This window comes from Lepisma saccharinum, chromosome 3 (genome assembly GCF_977018435.1).
Source record: "Lepisma saccharinum chromosome 3, izLepSacc3.1, whole genome shotgun sequence".
Lineage (NCBI taxonomy): Eukaryota > Metazoa > Arthropoda > Insecta > Zygentoma > Lepismatidae > Lepisma > Lepisma saccharinum.
In genome coordinates, this window is record NC_139231.1 from 100164314 (window position 1) to 100188787 (window position 24474).

Below are 24474 nucleotides of genomic sequence, written 5' to 3' on the forward strand. Positions count from 1 at the left end.
ACTACATAATCATAAACAGAGACCAAATGAAATATGTAAGAGATGCAAGAGTTTGGAGAGGCCCGGAAATTGGCAGTGACCACTATCTTCTTACAATGAAATTAGTAACACAAGTTAAAAAAAAAGAATCTTAAGACAAAGAAAAAGCATGTGTCAGAATCCCTCAAAAGTTATAAGTTGAAGGAGAAGAAATATCAGGATATCTATAAAGAGAAAGTCAAGGATAAAATAGAAAAGCTAGGGACAGGAAGGGATACAATAGATTTGGAAGAAAGTTGGATGAATTTCAAGAAAATAGTGCTAGATGTAACAAAGGAAGTATGTGGCACATACAGAATAGGAATAAAGAAGAAGAGGACCCCATGGTGGACAGAGGAAGTAAGAGAACAAGTAAAACAAAAGAAACAAGCATGGCATAAATATTTAACAACAAAAGACAAAGAAGACTACCAAAAATACAAATTGGAAAAACAACGTACTAAAGAAATGGTCATTCTTGCAAAGAAAGAAGCATGGGAAGAATTTGGTAAATTTATGGAAAATAATTATAAAGAAAACAAGAAACTGTTTTATAAAGTGTTAAAAAATATGAGGAAATATAAAGAATGTCCACTGAAATTCATCAAAGATAAAAATGGGAAAATGTTAACAGAAGAAACAGAAGTTATGAATAGGTTGAAGGAATATTTTATGGAATTGTTAGAAGGTACAAATATGGAGGAACAAGCTGATGAAACAACTCTAGAAGTTATATTGGAAGAAGATGACACAATTAAGGAAGAAGAACTTAATAATGCCATAAAAAAGGTAAAAATCGGTAAAGCTGCAGGTCATGACAGGATTACACCAGAAATGGTTAAATATATGGGAAGTACAGGAAAGAAATTATTACTCCATACTATTAACCTCGCTTGGAAATACAAAAAGACACCAAAAGACTGGAGAATTGCAGTGATCACACCAATATTCAAAAAAGGAGACAACCGATTATGTTCAAATCACAGAGGAATTTCATTGTTGAGTGTCCCAGGTAAAATCTATGCAAGAATATTGGAATACAGGCTCAGGCAAGAAATTGAACACCAACTAGAAGAAAGCCAAAGTGGATTTAGACCAAATCGAAGCTGCCAGGACTTAATTTTTACACTAAGACAAATATCAGGAAAAGTGATAGAATATAATAAAGAAATTCATATGTGTTTCATAGATTTGGAAAAGGCATTTGACAGGGTACCTTGGATTAAATTATGGGAAGTGCTGCAAAGAAGAAAAGTGAATGATAACCTGATCGCTAGCATACAGAGCTTTTACAATAACTGTTGTAACTACATCCGTACAAGTAACATAAAATCTGATGAATTTTATACATCAACTGGAGTAAGACAAGGCTGCATTTTAAGTCCACTTCTGTTCATAATTTTAATTGATGAAATTACAAAAATTTGCAAAAGAAAGATTAAACCCTTTACTGTTGGGAATTGGCTCATGAGACCTGTACAAATATCAGAACTAGCTTTTGCAGACGATCTCGTTTTATTTGCTAAAACTGAAAAGGACTTACAATATAATTTAGATGTATGGAACAGAGAACTACAAAAGGCAAATATGAGAATTAACACCAGTAAAACAAAAACAATGATAATAAGTAGAAAACATAGAACTCATACCATTAAGATAGAAGGCGAGAACTTGGAACAAGTAACAAAGTTCAAGTATTTAGGGTCTATAATAAGCAGCAGTGGGAAAATAGATGAAGAAGTAAATAATAGAATTGCTGCAGCAGGAAGATTATATCATGCTCTAAATAGAAACTTCATAAATAAAAAGGAAATTACGAAGAAAACAAAGTTGACAGTTTACAAAACAACGTATGCACCTACACTAATTTACGGGTGTGAATCATGGCCACTAACAACTAATTATTCTAGCAAACTTCAAGCAACTGAAATGAGATACCTAAGAAGAATAGAAGGAAAAACAAAACGAGATAGAGTAAGGAATCAGACAATTCGAATGAGCCTTAAGACCCAACCTTTACAACAACAAATAGAAGCGTCGCAGTTGAGGTGGTTTGGTCATGTTCACAGAATGAGTGAAGAAAGGATACCTAAAAAGATATGGCAAGCTAAAGTAGATGGAAAGAGACCAAAGGGAAGACCAAGGCAGACCTGGGACGGCTGGATGGAAGAAGTTTTGAGGAGAAGAGGATCGGATACCAACAGGGCAAAAATGTTAGCCAGAGACCGAGAAGGATGGAGAGCTCTTTGCAAAACCTCTACACCTGACGGTAGAAGAGGATCGACTAAGTAAGTAAGTAAGTTAAACTTGACATTCCAGGTAGACTGTTGCAGATTAATTTACAAAAAATAACTGTTCGTTTAAGTGAACGCATGCGCATTTATTTTGTCTCTGTGCTGTGAGACAATAAATATGACGTCGATAACCGCTTTGAATATTAAACATAGGTACACATCTATACATGTTATTTACGTATAGGCTTACAGAACAGCATTAAGATATATTTAAGAAAAAAAATCAAATTTAAATTTTAATAGTTTTTCTTGTACAGTGCTCGAAGTGGAAATTCCTAGCTGCATGGAGGGATGCTTGATCGAGTTTGGGGATAGATAGGGGATACTTGTATGGATCAACATGGAGATAATGCAGTATGTGAGTGAATGCCTATGCAAACTATCCTAGCTGGGTGAATGTTTTATGAAGATTCTCTTAACTGGGGGATAGCATCCTCCGCGTTCTCCACCACTTCGAACACTGATCTTGCATAAAGATAACGTTTATGAATTGCAGTACACCATAAATATATTTTTGAAATTGGAATCATTAAAGTTACATTAATGAATGGTTAGTTAAATAATATCTGTTAATACCTTTGTTAAAAAAAAACTGTCACGGTCATTTTTACGGTGGGACGATCGCATGTGAAAACCTTTTTACTAAACTTATAAACTATTTATTTAATGCAAAAGGATCAAATTGAATAATCAATATATGGATGGATGGTGATGTATATAATTTGGAGAATTCCACCCATGCCACCCTGGCATCTCAGATGGTAATTTTTACATGACGTACTTTCGCTTATTTCTACGTTATTCAACAGACAAAATAAACTCTTTTGCAAGCCGTGAATCTATTCTGCTTCATTGGATACATACAGAATTTTAAAATGATAATTTTCGTCGCTCGTAGAGTCGAAAGGAGTCCTTAACAAACAATTGTATTTAGAAAAATGTAGTTTGCCTTGATGACCACCAATGACGGCGCCAGCCTGAAATAAGTGGGAGGGGGGGGGGGGGGTTACAGATTTCGGAGTCAAACTCTCGGGGGCTAACTAATACCGGCTAAAAGGTAATTACTTAATACTTTACTACGGTATATATAATTTTATCAGTGACATATTTTACAGTCAGATCCAAAGAGATGTTGCATTTTGATCAATCATATGCAAAAGTAGTGCTTTTAGGCACGAATTTTTATGTAAAAACATGTAAAAATTAGATTGTTTTTCTTTTCCTAAGCCATTATTGAGTGAAACAATATCACACCCATAGAATATAAAGCAGTTTTGTGGTTACACATTTTCAATATGACTACCGTTGTTGTCAATGTGTTTGACTCACTCAGCTTGCACTGCGTGCAGTGTCTTTTTTTTATTATTTGAAGTAGGGTTACATTTAAGCTTACAATTTACTTTACCTTGATTCTATAACTATAAAAACAGCTCTTCGCCCTTGACAGAGATCTTAGAATATGTTTCAAGAATGCACTTATGCTATGTATGACGACTTTTGAATCACCCTGTGCATATAAATGCTACATGTAACGCTATTTAGAGTGCGAGTACTTTTTTGCTAAAATGAGAAAATGAATAAACTACGATAAGATAGTTTGCTTTTAAATCCAAAGATTTTGCAAGCTCTTTCTAAAAGCACAGAATAGATAGAGCACTCAACCTCTCGTTACCAATTCGATTACGAAGATAACACTTGATTTGCCGCAAGCCACAAAGCTTATAAACATGGGCGGAGTTTGACCTTTTGCATTGGGTGGGGGGGGGGATGCAGACTCTTGAAGAAGCATATGATGTACATACCTGAGGGTTATTGAATATCACCTAGTTTATAATGAGTCCGGAGGCCTTCCCCGGGAATTTAAAAAAACAAAAAACTTAAAACACTAAGTTTTAGGCCTTTTTATATTTGAAAATGTTAAATATCCTTGCTTAAGTAAACAAATATTAATTAGTATATTGGTTATCAGTTTAAAAAGAAGCAAAACAGTACGATAATTGCATTTTGCATTCCATTGATTTTTTATTGATACAGTGCGTCCATTTCGATCTGCAGCCGAGAGATCGGGAGAAACGTGGCGGGCGGCGCTGACGGAGATGCCGACATTTGAGGCCTGTAATGCCCGCTTATTTTTGTGGACATCTTGCAAAACGAGCACTAACCTGTGTTATAACACGCAAAAGTTCTTCTTTAATTCTTCCAAGTTCCACCCTTATATACACAAATAAATACGGTTTAGAAATTATATTAAGAGCCACAGATAATACTCTGTAATACATTTTAATCATAGTTTTGACCAGTAACGTCCTGCTTAAGTTTATATCCTTGAAAGAGTTTTGTGTCGATGGGGATCGTTTGGAGGTTTCGAATGTGCAACACTGTATCAAGATTACGCTGCAGACGAACCGTTAAAAGCTAATGGTGTTCGTGAGCTTCCTTGCAATCCGAAATCTCCTAGCTCAAGTTTTTTGTTCCTTCGCGACTACAGAGCTGTGAATATAGTGGCAGGCAGATGTAAACCAAGAGCGTGTTAATTTCGTACTGTGCGTAAGAGTGTTATTCTTGGTTACTTGCCGTTACTTGTTTGTGTTATTGCAGTGTGTATGTGTGTTGTGTCAGTCAGACGATTGGAATGCCAGCCGCAAGGTTCACGTTAGAACAAAGAATTTTTATGTATGACACTTACGTGAAAACAGACTCGTGTCGAGACGTGTGTAGGCAATTTGTACAGAAATTCCCAGGCGTTTCACCTCCACATAGAGATACGGTTAGACGTCTTGTCCTTAAATTACGAGAAACTGGATCGTTAAATTTTAAAACACCTAAGCAAAAACGACGGATTCTAACCGAAGCAAAACTCGATGAAATTGGTGCAGCGTTAGAACGTTCTCCAAACAAACCTCTACGCCGTGTTTCACAGGAGATGGGCGTGTCAAAATCATCAGCACATACAGCCACTAAGCTACTAAAATTAAAACCGTACAGAGTTTCTATAGTGCAAGAATTACGGCCCCCTGACAACGTAAGTAGAGTAAATTTCTGTAATTGGGTTTTGCAGAATATTGTAGATGGTATTGTTGATCCACAGTTAATATTTTTTTCGGATGAGGCATGGTTTCACTTGCGTGGTCATGTTTGTTCACAGAACAATAGATACTGGAGCACTGAAAATCCCCGAATAATACACGAAGTTCCGTTACACGATGCAAAAATTGGTGTGTGGTGTGCTGTAAGTGCCAAAAGAATAATAGGGCCTATATTTTTTGAAGACACAATAAATTCAGAGAGGTACCACATACAAATACTCGCGCCGTTTTTTCAGTTGTTATCAGATAATGAGAGACAATATGGGTATTTTCAACAAGATTCGGCCACATCCCATACCGCCGCTGATTCTTTGGACGCTCTAAGGGAGGTGTTTGATTACAGAATAATTTCAAGAGGTTTATGGCCTTCACGTTCGCCAGATATTACCGTATGTGACTATTATTTGTGGGGAACCTTGAAAAATAGAGTCTACCGAAATAACCCTCATAGCATCGACGAACTAAAAGACAATATAAGGGCAGAACTAGGAAGAATTACGGAAGAAGAACTTTTGCGTGTGAATCAAAATTTCATCAAACGATGCCAGGAATGTGTGAATGTAGGTGGACATCACTTTGAACAACTCTTATAACACAGGTTAGTGCTAGTTTTGCAATATTTATATAAATGTCTGCATATGTCCATAAAAATATGCGGGCATTACAGGCCGCAAATGTCTGGCACCTCCGTCAGCGCCGCCCGCCACGTTTCTCCCGATCTCTCGGCTGCAGATCGAAATGGACGCACGGTACAATACTCGTATTTCTTTAAAAAAAAGTTACGGTACAATAGTAAGCTTCAGAAATTTTGGAAAAATTAAATTGAAAAGTTCTTTTGATGCCTCAGCAATAACTGTTGACTCAACACAAAGTCATTTTACGTTTTTCTTTCTTCAAACTGTACACATCAATCAAATCGTCTAAGACCGTACATGCCATCATCAAGATTTGCGGTATGGCTTCATAACAAAATGTAGTAACTGAAGTTAATCATGTGTTATTTTTTAGTCTTTTTTAAATTGGGAGACCAGGCCCCCCTCCCCCTGGCCCATCCAGAACTCCGCCTATGCTTATAAAGTCCGTAAAGGCAATTTTGAATGTTTAAACCATTGGAAGCAGCTGCTGAAGGGTCTTCATTTTGAGTTCCTCTCTGCCTCATAGTGTGCCAGAACTCTAAACGTCCAAATCACAACGGTAGGGAGCGGCGAAAGATTGTAGCTTTTCGAGCTTCAGAAAAGCAACATTAACTTAATAAAGTAGGTATCAAATAAACAATACCACCCTTGAACAGACAGTGTGTTAATGATACCATTTTCTCTGCCATGATGAAATATCTTACGATTTCTTGTTCAACGACTGAAATTCAGAACTTAGGGCTAAAAATGGGCAGGGACGTCGGAACTTATTTTGGAGTGGGGGAGCAGGTTTTCAAATCTATCAACCAGTTTAAACAATCTCATCCCCCATATTATACTGGGTGATTTTTTTAACCTGAATCATTTGAATATCTTGAAAAAAAAAATCATCCTACAAAAAAATGTTCCAAATAAAAAGTTGATAGTTTGGAGGGGGAAGTTTAGTGGTGCAACAAAAGAACACCCCCTCCCCCTCTTGTAGGTGGGGCGGGGGGCAACTTTGAAATTTCAAATAGAAACCCCTATTTTTTATTACAGATTCGGATTTTACGGGAAAAAATACATAAGTTTTGTCTGAAACATTTTTTTCGATTCGTGATAGATGGCACTATAATCGACAAATTTTCATTTCTTGATTGTTTACACTTTAAAACCAATGTATTCATTTCGCAATTCATTTAAATTAAAAAATAGAACATTTTTGTTCCAGGACTTGAAATTGTTGTAAAACAAATAAATTTATTTTGAAAATACAAAATTACTCGACAATTCTTAGCTCTAGATATCTCGATGGCTAGTAAACTACATTCACTTCTCAATTACATTAAGTGTTCAAAACGGTGACCTTCAACTTCAATACATTTATTGATCCGTGCATCGAATGAAATGTACACAACTCAAAAGTACCTCTGGTTCAATTATGGCACAAGCGTTTTGGATTCGCTCTATCATATTTTCACGAGTAGTTAGCAATTCTCGATACACTTTATCTTTTAGGTAGCCCCACAAAAATAAATCTGGTGAAGTAAGATCTGGTGATCTTGCAGGCCAATTTACAGGACCAGCTCTGCCGATCCATCGGCCATTGAAGTCACGGTCGAGTACTTCACGTGCTGCTCTCGAATAGTGTGCTGGACATCCATCCTGCTGAAACCACATGTTCTGTCTCAGTTCCAGGTTAAGATCTTCAAGTAATATTGGCAGTTCATTTTGAAGAATGTCGCGGTACTGTTGACCATTCAAATTTCCATCAATGAAGTAGGAACCGATGAGTTTGTCATCAATAATTCCACACCACACGTTTACAGTCCATGGACGCTGATGCTCAACTTAGCGCAGCCGACACTCCAGTAATGCATATTATGCCGATTGACCGTTCCGTGGTTTGTAAAAGATGACTCATCAGAGAACAATACCAGACGGAAGAAATTTGGGTTTATTTGTATTTGTTCACGTGCCCACTGACAAAACGTCACTCGATTTTGAAAATCATCGCCATGAAGTTCTTGATGCAATGACACATGATATGGATAATATTTATGACGCTGTAAAATCTTCAAAACACTGCTCTGGGGCAATCCGGAATTTCGAGCTACTTCTCGCGAGCTGACATGAGGATCATGGGCCACAGCAGCTAACACATTAATTTCATTTTCTTCTCCAGTAACTGTTCTTCGACGGGTCCTTTGTTTAGGTTTAACACTTCCTTCAGTAGTAAATTGATTGATTGTACGTTGAAACAAAGCGAAAGAATGCACCCTGTCTGGAAAACGCTGAGCATAAACAACGACAGCTTGACGGAGATTCCTGCCAGATTCTCCATACACGAGAACCATTTCAATTTTCTCTTCTACAGTTAATACATCCATTGATATTAAAAAGTATCAACAGCTTAGTCAAATTAATCGCTCGGAGCATTCTTGTGATCTAAAAAACAATGAAAAACAAACAATGATAAACAAACCATGATTTAACAGGGAAAGTCTAAAAAGGAACTGTTTCTTGACATTGTTTTTTTTTTATTTTTCTATTGCAGCTTTGTTTAACATCTTTGACACAACAATAAAAAAAATTAAACAAATATCGAATCTAACTTTTAAATGTTGTAAATAGGCGAATTACCAGCTTGATGAAATCTCAAAAGATTTGTCAAGAATTAGTACAAAGTTCATGCACGAGAATGTTTTACTTTTTGAATTTAAATGAATTGCGAAATGAATACATTGGTTTTAAAGTGTAAAATTCAAGAAATGAAAATTTGTCGATTATAGCGCCGTCTATCACGAATCGAAAAAAAATGTTTCAGACAAAACTTATGTATTTTTTTCCGTAAAATCCGAATCTGTAATAAAAAATAGGGGTTTCTATTTGAAATTTCAAAGTTGCCCCCCGCCCCACCTACAAGAGGGGGAGGGGGTGTTCTTTTGTTGCACCACTAAACTTCCCCCTCCAAACCATCAACTTTTTATTTGAAACATTTTTTTGTAGGATGTTTTTTTTTTTCAAGATATTCAAATGATTCAGGTTAAAAAAATCACCCAGTATTATTATTAAATAGCTTATTTTATTTTGTTATATATATATTACATAAATGATAAATACATACTTATTGAATATATGAATATCCACAGTAGCGAAGCCTCATAGGAGATAAGAGAAGGCCCAGAGACCTCTATTACGGAATATTTTATTACTTATAATTCCTTTAAACGGCGCTTAATACATGAAAACTGAAATTTTAGGTCTTACTATAATTACCGCAAATTTCCACCCCTGCCTGGTACTCGATCTTCGCATGCAGTGCAGCATGATGGTATTGAGGCATTCCTTTAATGATTAGTAACATAACTGAAAACGCACTACTTTTAAAAGTATGCGATACACGTGTAAACGTATTGAGAAAATCTATGTTTCTGACGCTTTCTGTTCGATGTGTTGCAAAGAAAGTTGCCCGTGGCCGTGTTCTCGTTTACCATTTCATCATTTTATAAATCTTAGTATTATTTTAACAAAAACGTCGCATACTAAAGAAGAATTACATGAATGAAACAGTTAAAAGGAAATAATTTAATGATAGATTTAGTTTATTTTACTTCACTTTTCTACCATTTTTGGCTGATCGCGAAGGCAGTCAATGAGACTGGGGCAATATGGTATATTTTATTTGGTAAGCGCTATATACTATAAGCGCACTTGTAGGTAAAACCTGGCAGTCTTCAAAGCGAAACTGGAAACAGATGCAGCCAATTCCTACGGGGATACTTGATTTGCAGAGACCTGACGGCGATGTCACGTGATTCTTGTTGTTAACAGAAACTTTAGTGCACGTTCACAAATCTAGTGCAAAAATATTTTTCCAAACATTCCTCACAACTAAGATAAGTTGAAATATATGTAGTCTCATTTTTTTAGGGCGTGGCTGGGGGGAGGGGGAGCAAAAAGACAATCTTGCTCCTCCTCTGTGGCTTCTTAACATCAGGCAATACTGAAAGCACTTGTGGGTAGAGGCGAAAGAACCAAGGAAGGAACTTTCATTTCTTGGCCATTTAGATTTATTAAAAATTTACTGTTTGTTTTAAACGTCATGTTCAGGGCTAGTTTTAGACCTCAGAGAGAGGTAACACCATTCATTCTTATGTTCACATGTGATTTTGTGTTTTAACCCAGGCACATTTAAGGGATGTGGGGGTAGGGTCCACACATTTTCGATCTCGGACATTTTCGAGGTGATGTGATCAGCACCATGCTCTGGCAGCATTTATCCCCCAGGGTTGCCCCCAGGTACCCATTCATTTTAGGCTGGTTGAGCCCGGGAGCCGCTTTTTGCGGGAATAAGGCCGGAAAAATTCCGACCTTAGATCACCCACCACGGAAATCGAACCCGAGTCTCCGCGTGGCAGTCAGACGCCCTACCCACTAGACCACCGCGTCGTCTCGCATTCGTCCCGAATTTTTTCCCACCTTCACCTTTTTACCTAGAAAGCTCAAGCTCCATCTGCCCCCCTGGTTCGAAGCTCTTGCATCCATGGAATGTACAACCTTAGTGACAATGAAGTTCGACCAGTCACAAATATAGGAGTGCGTTGTGAAAGAAGGAGAACACATGCATATGCTGAACATATTTTATTCAGCAGGCTGCATGGAACAAAGGAAAACATAAATTTCCGCTGCAACGCAGCAATGTATGGTGTCTACACAAAATAAAACATTTTCGTCCATCTACACGTGACATTGAAGTTCGACCACTGTTAGAGGGGATCCTGTTTACCATGGTGTGACGCCGCCCCGTCGGCGAATAACTGTGGCAATGCGTCGGGGCATGCTGCGGACGAGTCGTTCAAGGTATTCCACATCGATGCGGTGCCATTCCTCCTGCAGGCAGGCGATAAGAGCAGCCACTGTCGTGGGTCCCCTCTGTTGCACACGTCGCTTAAGAACACGCCACACATTCTCAATGGGCGAGAGGTCGGGACTCGATGGTGGCCATGGCAGAGTTCGCACGTGATGGCGAGTCAACCATTCTCTTGTCAGCCGTGCTGTATGAGGCCTGGCATTGTCGTGTTGAAAGATGAGACCCCGCATGTGGAACAGGTGCCTTCGCACTGTGGGAAGATGCCGCTCCAGTATGCGTGTATAGGCGTGTGCATTCACAATGCTCTCACAGACGTGTAGTGGGCCAACCCCAGATGCCGTCATGCATCCCCATACCATCACTGACTCAGGTTTCTGTATCCGACGTGCATAACATTTTGCTTCATTCTGTTCCTCCTTCCGACAAATGACTGTTTTCCGTATTTTCCCGTACACAACATTGAAAATGGATTCGTCCGTCCACAAAACCCTGTTCCACTGCCGAAATGTCCATCCCCGGTACATTCGTGCCCACCGTATCGTAATTCGGCCACAGAAACATGATTGTTGGTCTGGATATAGCGCCTAAATATTCGTAGGTCACGCACGCTCAGCAGGCGTTTTCGACCGGGGGCCTTACCTGGCTCTGTAGTACCCGTATTTTGGTGGTGTTTGATGATGCAGTGGACGGTTGACTTGGGTAAGTTCAGTTGGCGCCCTATTTCCCGTTCACTGAGTCCATCCCGTTGCAACTCCACCACTCTTCTCCTCACGGTGTTGTCAATAGGTTTGCCCCTGGCCATGGTGATGATGCACTGCGGTTCCTCGGTGCACAGCACGCGCTTATATACGGCGGACTCCTTTATCGTGTCCGTGACGTCATGCTTCCGTCGAATGCGCCACTATCTGGAATTTTTCCGTATGGGTCTGGTGCCTGGTCGAAGTTCAATGTCACGCGTATAGTTCCCCGTTTTCGTTCTTTACGTGACCTTGGGTGCAACATGCTGGGATCACGATTCTTGCCTGCTCACACGCCTCCTCTTACACACATGCGTCACTTCTGCGGGTCACCCATTCCACCGCCTATGCCTCTGTGCATTTAATCACGTATTCCTTTCTGGTCGAACTTCATTGTCACCAAGGTTGTAGTTGCAGATGGAAAAGAAGATTTAAAATTAGGCTGTTCTCTGCCCCCTTCCCATCGGGGTACGCAGGCTTTATTGTTTCACACCGACCGCATGTGTCCGTAAAATCGAAGCGGCGAATTTCCAAGAGAATAATTCCACCTTACACTTAATTTGCGGAGACGTGGCTGCGATTCTTATCTGCACATGGATATTTCTGTCACGTACAGGTTCTTGCTGGTATCGAAACTTGAGTCCACTTTTATTTAACTAGAATTTTTTTTCATTTTTTCAAAACGAAACACAAGTTGGAAGAAATATAGTCTCATTTTTAGCACGCGATCGGGGGGGGGAGGCAAAAATACTATTTTGCCCCCCTTGATGATGAGTGGGGGCAAGTCGCCCCACCCCTGCCCCCCTGGTTCTGACGTTCCTGAAAATGGGGAAGGTGAGGAGGAAATGTCCACTTAGGAGGTGCCACTTTCAAAAGAACACATATTTTCACTACAAATTCACCTCCACTAGGAGACAAATAATTATATTGACATAAAAGTAACAAATATAGTTGCAACTCTTGCACTGGGCATTTTGATTAGGGAAAATAACTGCTGAAGATTATAATTTTATTTCAGAATATATTATGAATAAATAATACTGATGAGAATTGAATGAATAGTTTTAGATATGCTTCAAAGATTGATTATCCTGCACGGAATCAAATATGGCCATTATGACGGTACTGTAAAAATTATTTTGTAACCTCGCAAATGATAATTAATTAACATGTAGTGCATAAAATTTCCCAAGCTGCCGATTTCCACACCGTTCAATGTTGACTATATGCACAGAGGCTAATCGGTACGAGAGCTGCAGCTTCTAGTGGAACCACTTAATGAAATATTTAATGAAATGTTGCCTACACCGGGGATCGAACTCGGGAGCCCTTGATATCAAGGCAGCAGTTATATCGCTAGACTATCGGGACTGGGAACCCAATTTGAATCTTTCCCACTCAGCATTTAAGAATTAGGTAGTGTTCTCTTTGATTATTTAACATCGTATTTATATATGTGTGTGTGTGTATGTATATATATATATATATATATATATATATATATATATATATATAATATCGAATATTTGCAGCAGTAAGGATGAAACCAATGAAAGCACATCGATCGCTAACACTCATGCAATTTTCGTTACTCGAATGAGGAACTAGCAAACAGAAAAGAAATATAACTCCTCTCTAGTTTAAAAAATCATTTGTCACAGCTGTTAGATCTATTCCGAAATATAGTGATACGATATATAGAGGCTAATAATTGTACACATTTAGCTGTATATGCCAACAATCAAAGAAAAATTCTCACAGCCACTGAATACACCTACCAGACAGGCAGCAGATTTCGTAGCACGTTTGGTGACTCATGATTGGCCAATTACTTAGTATCAAATGATCAGTGCCCCCTGTTATCCATGAATATCTGCAGCTGTCCCCTCCCCCTGACTTTAGAACACATCATAATAAAGTAACCTTGCGATCTAACCAGGGACGTAGCTAGGTTGATCACTTTGGGGGGGCCCAAACGTAAGATTTTTTCTATCAAACAATTATAAATTAACAAACTTATAGGCCTATACTGTATACATATATTATAAATATATAAATATATATATATATATATATATATATATATATATATATATATATTGTAGACGAGTGCGCATAGTCTATAAGTAACGGGTCTCTATGAAAATAGTTCGGACGACGTCTTTATTCCTAAAATATCTTATATATATATATATATATATATATATATAGTCTTTTAGTTTTTGAAAGAAAAGGACTAAGGACCTCCTCGGTGGCGCATGGTAGCATCGTCGCCTCGTAATCAAGGGGTTCCGGGTTCGATACCCGGTGGATGCTCATAGCGGTTTGGATCCCCGATTAGCCTTACTGTGCATACAGTGAACTTAAAACACGAACTCGATAATTGGAAGGTTTTTGAAGAACTAAACATGTCCTTTTATGCAGCGTACAACTTTGCTTCTTTCACCCCACTTTTACAGTTTTTCTGCCTAAGAATTCCATTGAGTATAACACGCTACGAAACCAGAGGTCCAAGGTTCGGGAATTGGACAGGTATGGTTGTATCATGTCTGTCCCATCGCCATTCCTTCGGCTCATCATTCATCCTCATCGTCGCATTTAACCCAAGAGGTAAAAAAGCGGCGTAATATAGAAATATATAAATGATTGATTTGGTTTTTTTTACTTCGCTTTTCTGACGGCTAATCGTGAAGATGAAGGTGAAAATGAGTGATGTGAAATTGATGAGAGGACCATCATAAAGAACACACATACCCAGTCCGGGATTCGAACCCAGGATCCCTGGCATCATAATGCACCTTGTCAACCACTGCACAACAAATAGAGACAGAAAATGCTTGATAAGTTATTTGCTGCTCCATAATTCATGATTATATTATAAGTATTATTCGCTGTATGACTAGGGATTAATTATATTTGTATGTCTAGCCAACATAGCCACCTAAGCAGCAGCAGCTTCCGCATTTGCAGGTGGAGGCTAAATGAAGAGAAATCACAGAAAGTCAGAAAGATATACAAATTTTGTAACATAATACTTATAGAGCATGCAGACGGCTGTAAAACCAATTGCTACATATCTAGTTTCCTTCCTTAACTGAAACGTGGTTTATTTTTCATTATACATGAGATCAACCACCCTGGGAGTCGAACCCAGGATCTTGTGTAGTAGTCAGACTTTCTTTTAGAATGCCAATATGTTGGATATTTGGTTGATCAGTCGATCCTGATCCATTGTTTCCAGAGGAAGACAATCTGGCAGCTTCTCATTTGACATTTTACTCGCGATGAATGAAAACGAGATCACAAACACTTCGTGATGCTATCTTCTTGCGTTTACAGACGTTTACTACCGCTCGGACCACAAATCCTACTTCAAACTATCTGACAAGATACGAGGGTCACTATTTATATTTTGAGCCTAACAATGAAAAAACAGGAATTTGGCATTGAAAACTGCTTTATTGTTTTTCGAAGTATTCTCCTTTATGGTCAATACACTTTTGCATTCGTTCGAACCATTTGTCAAAGCAGTTTTTCCAATCTTCTTGAGACACCTCCATAATATGGTTTTTGAACGCATCAACGGCGTCTTCCGTCGACGAAAATCGTTGTCCACGCAATTTATTCTTGACATTCGAAAACAAGAAGAAGTCATTGGGTGCCAAATCAGGACTGTACGGAGGATGACCCATCAATTCGATTTTTTGACTGTTCATAAAGTCGGTTGTTAGACGAGATGTGTGACAGCTGGCATTGTCTTGATGAAGAATGATCCGACCGCGTTTGTTTGTTTTCCGTATTTGACCGAAGACCTCTGGCAAACAAATTGTTGTGTACCATTCAGAGTTGACCGTTCTACGTTCCTATAAAGGCACAGTTGCCACATGACCAGTTTTCCAGAAAAAACAGGCGACCATTTGTTTCGATGTGCTTCGAGCGCGAACAACTTTTGTTGGATTGTATTCATCTTGAAACACCCATACAGTCGACTGCTGTTTACGTTCCGACTCATATGCATATATCCATGATTCGTCTCCTGTTACAATCTTATATACGTCTTTTGAAGCATCACGTTTGTATTTATTGAGCATTTGTTTGCACCAATTGACGCGAGCGTCTTTTTGAGTTTTTGTCAAATTGTGTGGGATCCAACGAGAACATACCTTTCTCACAGCTAAATCATCATGTAATATTTTATATATGCTGGTGGAACTAATGCCTATGGTTGCCTCAATCTCACAGTATGTCACATGACGATCTTGCAGTATTAGGTTTTGCACAGCATCAATGTTTTCTTGAACAACAACTGATTTTGGACGACCTTCGCGAATCTCGTCGGTGAGCGAATGGCGGCCACGATTAAATTCGTTATACCAGTGTTTCACAGTGGCAAAGGATGGGGCTTCATCGCCAAATGTGGAAGTAAGTTGATCGATGCACTCTTGTCTTGATAATCCACGTCGAAAATCGTAAAATATCATCGCACGAAAATGTTCACGAGATAATTCCATTTTATTGTTGTCGCGCAATCTCCAAGGCAACATAAACAACACAAATGAAGCTAGTGACAAAACATTTGAAGTACGTTATGATCAATAATGCCAGACGATTCCGTGCAAACGTCAAATCGCGTCTAACTTCAATCAGTGTTGCCAAGGCTCAAAATATAAATTGTGACCCTCGTATCAACTGTCTACCAAATCAACAAATGAACCGACCGCTTCGATGTTTCGATGAATTTTCAGAAAGTGGCCTTTCCCCTCCTTTGCAGGGCAGGACATTAGCAGGAGGTTGAGTGCATGTGAGAAGAACCGCTATGTCATTCATTCCCGCGCCGAAAAAGGGACAAGCAATAGAATTCTGTTCTTGAAATTTGAAACTCATGGGGATATCTTTTCTGAACCATAAAATAATTAACCCAGAAAGTTCTAGCCACCTGTAACTAAATCCTCCTGTTTGTGTTGTCCTTTCGGCGCCCATGGTGCCAGTGCAGGGCCAGATGAAGAGAAAGTGCGGGTTTTGGGGGGATCCTGGATCTGGTGTGCAGCAGGGAGGAAAAGTGCATTTTCAATAGGTCTCAGTTTTTACTCTGACCGGGGCGGACCACAAAACCATTAACTGCATCCCCTCCCAAAACATCTGTTTGTGTTCAACAAGCAAGAAACAGGGAAATAAGAAAGAAATACCTTGCTTGGGTTCGTACTACTGAAAATTGAAGACGTGGTTCAAACTGCAAGCAAAATTTACTGACGAATTATTTTGCAATATTTGTCATCCAAGTAAAAGTTCCAGCAAATACAGAACAGTTTCCCGGGGCCACGTGGACGTTTGCCGGGGCCAGTGCCCCCGCGTGCCCCTCCCTAACGACGTCCCTGGATCTAACCGAACTAGAAAATGTACTTAAACATTGTATGTACTTGCTCCGAATGGAAATTTTATAATGGGAAATGTAAGCTTCTACTTTTTAAGTTTTTGGCCAAAATGCGTCTATCGTACTACAAAAATCTAGGGCGCTACAGGTGGCGCCGAGAGCTCTTTGTGGCAGGCCTTGGCCTCCCTAGCCCCCCCCCCCCCCCCCCCGTAGCGCCGTTCCTGATGGCCACTACAAATCTGCTACTACTGCGACAAATCCCTCAACTCTCTAGCTCTGTTCCTTTTTTATATTTGTTCATTTATTTGTATATTCAGAACTCTGTAGACTATATTTTTGGAAATGGGTCACTGGTTCGATACCAGGTGGGGGCACATAGTGATTTGGATACCACTTTAAACTGTAAATCCAGTCCCGATTGGCCTTTCTGTGCATAAAGTGAACTTAAAACAACAATTCATATTCATATTTTTTGAGATTTGGGAACGAAACTCGAAGGATTGGTGGGGCATCTATTGTGTTATTTTCTAATAAAAAAGTTAAAGCTACCCGGGGCCGTTGACCCACTGTACCCGCTCGAGAATCACGTTCAATATTTTATAATCAACAGATTTCGATGTTTACGTAATATAAAATTGGCTTCAGCGCGTGGAAAGCACAAATAAATATTTGATCCCAAAGTATGGCCCGCGTAAGTAAAAACCTGCCATCTATTGGAGTAATTTAGCCGTTTATTATTATTATAAGCTCCCGGCACGAAAACTGTCCAGTCAAGGTCACGCCACCCACATACAATTTCAACTTTCAGTCTTTCTATAATTCCGAAAAAAATGTTAGAAAATATGTACATAGTATTTAACGTAAAGAACATTACGAGGTATTTTTTTACACTGAAATACTTTCTTGGCCATTCAGAAAAAAAATAAAAACATGTTTCCATGAAATTCACGAGGATTTTTTTTACTTCAAACTAAAAAATAATAGAAGCAGTGACACAAGAGGGTTGGAAAAAAAATAGTGAAACATTCTTAAGGTTCATAGATGCCTACAGTATATATTTTATACACAAAACGTATAAGCATGTGAAGTTAAAAAGTAAAATGTTCCATGTTCCAAGATTTGTGTGGCGGAGGCAAGGGGAAGCTCCAACCTTCACTGGACTGTTTTCGTGGCGAGAGCTTTAGTAAAAACTGGTTGTATGCACACTCAAATAGCTAAATAACACGTGCAAGAGATTACACCATCAAACTTAGCACTCCTAAGTTAACAAAAAAGGTCGAAAATTGCTACCAGCATTAAACAAATAGGCGTAAAATTATAAACACCAATAAATCTAACACTCCTAACGATAATTTCACTTCTATTTTTGTTCATAAGTTTTCAGTCATTCATGTTTTGATTTACTTTATTTTATAATACATTCAGTGGCGGCGATTAAGGGCTGTGGAGACAGTTGTCCCTTCCCCTCCTCCCTTTTTGCAAAATTTGCTCCCGCACTATGCTAAACCTTATCTTTGAAGAGTACATTTATGAAACGGTAGGCAACGAACGTCCCGTCTACTGCTGTTGTGGAATGTCTTGTTGGGTTGGGTACTACATTAACTTGCGGGGAGCCTTCGGGCTGTTCTGCTGCACGCCAAAGTAACAGAAGTACTTTATTTCACAATAAACAACGGACAACGTTCATAAACAACGTAATCTTCACACACCATGCAAAATATTTCGCTTTATCGAGGGGCCAACTTAAGATAAATTTTTGGGGGAGCAAGATCGGCACATCCAGTAATTTATATATGTAAATATATATAAAACGCGTCCTTCTACGTGATTGGGGGGAGGACAGAAAGTGCCTCCTCCCCCCGCCTCAAAATCGGCGCCTATGCTATCAGCATCTAACAAAATAAAACTGATCATATCTAAAGAAAATCATATTCAAGAAATTATCATACATACCTTGGAAATATGCATTTTCCGCTGTGGGTGCAGGTTGAAAAATGTGTCGAGTGGGACACGAATGACGTACAGTACTAGATAAAATAGCCGACATACACAGTCGTAATCCAGAGCATTTTTCTTTCAGTTTTTTTTTTTCTGAACGAAATGTCGCTGTATGCACACACATAAAGCCAAAGAGCATACGGAAATTCCAGTAGCTTTAAATCTAACACTATTACCTAACACAGACGTAAAAATCGCTGTCAACACTGCAATTACACCCACGCACCAAAATTCACATACACCCATGATAACATACAGCACTTGGCACTACTCTCCCCACCTAGCAGACGCGCCAAAGCAATGTCATTGGCGCCAGATAGTACTGCCACCTGTTAGCATGAGATATTCACCACAACCGTTGTATAATAAACGTGATCGCATGCAATTCACTTTCCAATTCATTTCCTATTCTTCTCTCCACCAGGATACACAAAACCAATTACATTTTATAAAAAAAAAACACTACAAGAAAACAGCGCGCAATACATAAGTAATACATAATTGCCCACATAAAGATCAAATCACATGGACTTGACAACGACGTAATTGACGTAATAAATAGTACACCTAACCGCAAAAGAAACCGTAGGTGAATTGTCCATCACCATTTTCATTCAGTATATTTTCCACGATGTGATGATAATGAATTGGAATAAAAACGTGAATAAGTAAAAGGTAAAATCTGTTTCGAATCAACAGAATTCCATTCATTAAAACAACATGGGATGTAGAATAAAAAAGGAATAAAAATAACGAATGACAAAATGCCTATCATTATCGATTCACTATAACACAACTCCGAGTCACTGACGTACACAGGGGGTACTGTTCCTTCCAAATTTTCAAATAAATGGTGTAAAGAACTGAGGAGAAATCAAATTGGTAAATGCAAGCCTCCTTAAAATGACACCCAATTATCATTTTTGTCTTTAAATAACTTTTGAAAGGAAGGCTAAAATTGGCAATTATGTAATATTTTATTGTGTACCCCCTCCCTCAAGAATGCATCTATGTAATATCCACCTTTACAATTTCAACCACGTCCGAAAAAATCCTGCATACGCTAGTGCCGCGAGGAAAACACATGAAACATCCATAAACAACATAATCTTCATAAACCATGCAAAATTTCCCACTTTCTTAGGGAAGAGGGTAAATAGGTGAAATAAGTAAACAAAAGTTGGTTTCAAGTCCACTTTATGCCAATATATGCGCTAATCGGGACTGGGCCTGCAGTGTCATAGGATACAACATTGGAAATGTAATATGTATATTTTATACATACTACACTAAATTTGAGATCAGGTAAGCTAATTGGGACCGGATCTAAAGTAAAGTAAAGTAAAGTGCTCCCCTGTGCATAGCACCACGCCATGAAGGCGTATAGGGGGTGTGGAGGTAATTGGGACCGGATCTATAGTTTAAAATAGGTCATACTACATGGTGCAATACACCTTCACTGGAAATCGAACCTGGGATCTCTTGATTACAAGGTGACAGTGCTAACAGTATTTGTGAAGTAGTAGCCTGTTTATACATTAGCTGTTGATATTAACAATGATTAAAAAAAAACGAAAGAATGGAAATTGAGAATTTATTTTCTGGGGCGAAACTGTCAAAACATCGGAATACTTCTGGTTTGACTCCGTTATGGTAAATTTAGGTATATCTTCTCAGCTAATGCAAATTGGTACTGCATGTTTTATTAAAATATCGCTTGCTTTCTACTTAAGACCACATGCTTCACCAATGATGATTGATAACATTTTACATTTGCCCAACAGTTGATGGTTGGAAGGGAATGTAGAACTGTTTGTTGTAGATAGAGGTGTTGTGAGCTGGAAATGAACCAACGTAATTAAAAAATACACTTTTTCCTCAAAAGAGTGCTGTAAGTTATTGTTTAGTGTAGTTTACATTGTCTACATAGACTGTAAGCCAATGTAGGTAACTCATGTAGATGCAGATTTATAGTCTAGGACCATCTCTGTAATTTGATTAAAATAAACATTGATCAACCAGATATTTTGTGAGATCCCATTTCATTTCAGTTCTTCTTCTTCCTGTTCATTATCCTCGTCGCTGAAATTGTAGCCGGAGTTTGGACGTACTTGCATAGCGACAGCCTGGTGGATGCCATCAAGGAGTCTGTGATGAAAACTGTCCAGGAGGAGTACGACGGAATCAACAGCAGGTCTGCTGCTTTCGATGGAATCCAAAGAGGTGTAAGTATGACAGTGTTATAAGTTACTGTAAAATTTACAATGTTCTCAATGGAGGCACCAGGCTTTCTGGCATGGGTGGGCCATGTCTTTAAATAAAAATGCATTTTGATATTCACGCTGTTATTACGGGACCGAAACAAAGAAGGTTCCCATTATATGCATCATTATGATTAATGTCGCCAATGCTCTGTTGTGGCCGTATCTGAGAAGGTTTATTCTGATTACGCTCCTGCCACTCTGTGGTCTATAGTCTGCTGAAAAACCTTGGCAGCCATCACGCGAGTGCTTCCACCCACTAAAAGGAGTGCTAGAGACAGCACTTGCTTTGTTCACATTTTGCTTTAAGAGGGGTCGAACATTAAGTTGCTACATTCACAACAGAGGGGAGAGAAAGCCAATTGATACACAGGGACCAGGTATTTCAGATGGCAAGAGAAATAGAGTTTGCCCTCAAGGGATTAGATAGGTCAATGATATTATTTGGTTGCACGAAATATATGTTTGGCAAAATGAATTTTCACATTTTGTAATGCATAAAGGTAGATAATAATTATAAATTGCACGTGTGTACCACAAATATTAAAATGGCAATCATTAAAATTACATGAATTGAAGGGACAATGGAAAAAAATCTGGTAAGTCAATTTTCTGTCTTAAGTGAAGTAGTGATGCCATTTCCTGCCATGTGGATGCTGTACTGGACTTTACAACATGCTTTCTTTCATTTCATATAGTTGATCGACACTCCCATTCATCAAAGCATATGTTTTTTGCAAATTTTCTGGAGTTTGACTTAACTGTTGTTTTTTTTTCCTCCAACCCTTCAATTATGGTTGACCATAATTGGGTAGGAACACATTGCTTTTGAAAAAAGTGTAACTGCATGTTGATGGGAAGTCAGTTTGATCAACTTGACCAGGAGGATAACTTTTACGTGATCCTGTGTTTTTCTAATCCAACATTTCAATGTTTTAATTCTTGGAAATCTGTTGACACCTGAAAAATTGTGAATAAGGAGCATAAGCCAAGTACAATTTTCTTACATGTAAAATTGTTTGTATTTTTTGCAGGATCTGGTCAAGTTTACATAAATATCAGTAAAAATGTCATAACGGTACATACCTAGTTGTTATTTATTGCATACATTTCCTTCTTAGCTGAAATGCTGTGGAGCCAACACACCTTCAGATTGGGCAGGAAGCGCTTACTCTGGTGGCAACAAAGACAGTGCAATGGATGTGCTGGTACGAACATCAGCAGCCACATACAAGGTGCCACAGAGCTGCTGTGTTGATGAGGACCAATGCAAGGATCCAGTGGAAATAAAAGTCGGTGCTAATTCCCTGAGTGCTGTGCATAAAGAGGTTTGTCATTAAATAATTAGCCACTGTTAATTTGATAATACATGACATGTAGCATTTGTGCATTACATAAGAGGTCTGACTCAGAAAAACAGGATTGAGTGTAACTCTTATTACTTGAAAACTGACACACAGCTGTTTGCAATTATTCTGCAGATGTGAGGTCCTAGAGGATATATTTTACCCTTGCTTTCACATTTACAACCAACTACAAATTATGTTCCTTTCAGCTTGATTTGGATGTTTGAGAAAATGCTGAAATGGCATGAAGCCAGATCAAGTGAATAGGGTGGATGTTGGAGCACAATGATGTTTCTGTAAATTGAGAACTGTTTTGAAGTGCAGTTTAGTGTATTGTTCCAATGCAACATTTCCCCACTAACAGTAAAAACATATCTATATTTTAATACATGTCCATATACTGTGTGATATAGTCAAGCTGCACAATGTATTTGTGTCCTTTTGATCTATACCAGAGGCGAAGATATAGTACAAGCAATGCAAGCACTGCTTGCATAATTCGAATATAATTTAATGTACTTAATGTTCTAACCGTATTTAGTTTCCATCGCACTCGATTTCACGAAAAAATGCGGCCGCAAACTCCCCCAGCAGCTCTGTAGCAAGCACCAGCCTCAATGCTTGCAGCCGTTCTGCGGGAAAATAAGGCCTCCGAAGGAGTCACATGGCGAAGCGTGAAATTCTGGTGGAACCCGTCCACAAAGCTTCTACAAAAAGCTGTGCTTTCCGAGCTTGCGTGATTCCCGAAAATAGCCGAGTTCAACCGAAAGCAGAAGGATTCATGTATGGGTACGTTGCCAGCAAAAACTAGTAACGAATATTTGTCTTCATGAACACGTAAACAAGATCGCAAATATAATAATAATTGTTAGTCATAAAATAACTAAAAGAAGTTATTATCACTGTTCTAAATTCCATATATATCATATTATATTACAAATTATTTTAGATTTCGCGAAATGTAAAACGCGTAAAAAAAGTTGACATTGGGAGTTGGGGCAGTGGAATTTCTGCACCCCCGTGAAGAGTTTTCTCAGGGAGGGAGGGAGGGAAGATTGGACGGACCTTGGTCCTGCACCCTGCTTCCTGGTCGGTCCAGCTCAAATTACGCCAGAAGTGTTGACAGCTACCAGTGTTTGCAACTGCCAAATTATTTACGCAGTAATTCAAGTGAGCTCTTTCACAAATTTTACAATCAATAAATTGACTGCTTTTGAATAAAACTTGGGGTGAAAATAAAGCTATCTGAGAAAGAACTATCTACTGATATTTGTACATGGCATAGAAGTAAATCGAATACATTCTGCATATTATGAGCACAAGAATATGTCTTTATGATTGATTAATTGATTTGTTGTTTTAAGTCCACTTTATGCACAGTAAGGCTAATCGGGACTGGACCTACAGTTTAAAATGGGATCTGAAACACTTGTGCCTCCACCGGGTATCGAACCCGGAACCCCTTGATTACAAGGCGACGACACTACCACTGAGCCATCGGGGAGGCACGAATATGTTTTAAGTTCTATTATTATGACGCAAATGGTGTTCCCAGGGTCTTTTTACGGTCCCCATTTTGTCATCTTTTCCTTCCTTTGACGTTTTTTCTTAGATATACTGGGCCAAAAGGGGGTTATGTCTACCATCCACCCCCCCCCCCTTCGCCCCGGGCACGCCATTGAATGACACTTTATTACTTAAATATTAATGTACATACTCGTGCATTGCCCCCAACCTTCTATAGAAGTCAATTCAAGGGGGAGGGGGCAAATGTTGACTGCCAAGGGCACCTGCAGGGGTGGGGGGGCACATAGATTTCAAATTTTATGCAAATAAAAATACATGTCGTTAAATTTTCCTGCTCGCTTCGCTCGAA

At 38.8% G+C, this 24474-nt stretch overlaps 1 protein-coding gene across 1 annotated transcript in view; it reads left to right on the plus strand.

Moving 5' to 3' along the window:
* LOC145985248 (CD9 antigen-like) overlaps positions 1-24474 on the plus strand; it is a 179329-nt gene that overhangs the window by 149496 nt on the left and 5359 nt on the right. Inside the window, exons 3-4 of the mRNA XM_083119024.1 lie at positions 21043-21216; positions 22374-22580. Of these exons, the coding sequence (XP_082975150.1) occupies positions 21043-21216; positions 22374-22580 (381 nt within the window). The remainder of the gene's footprint in view (positions 1-21042; positions 21217-22373; positions 22581-24474) is intronic.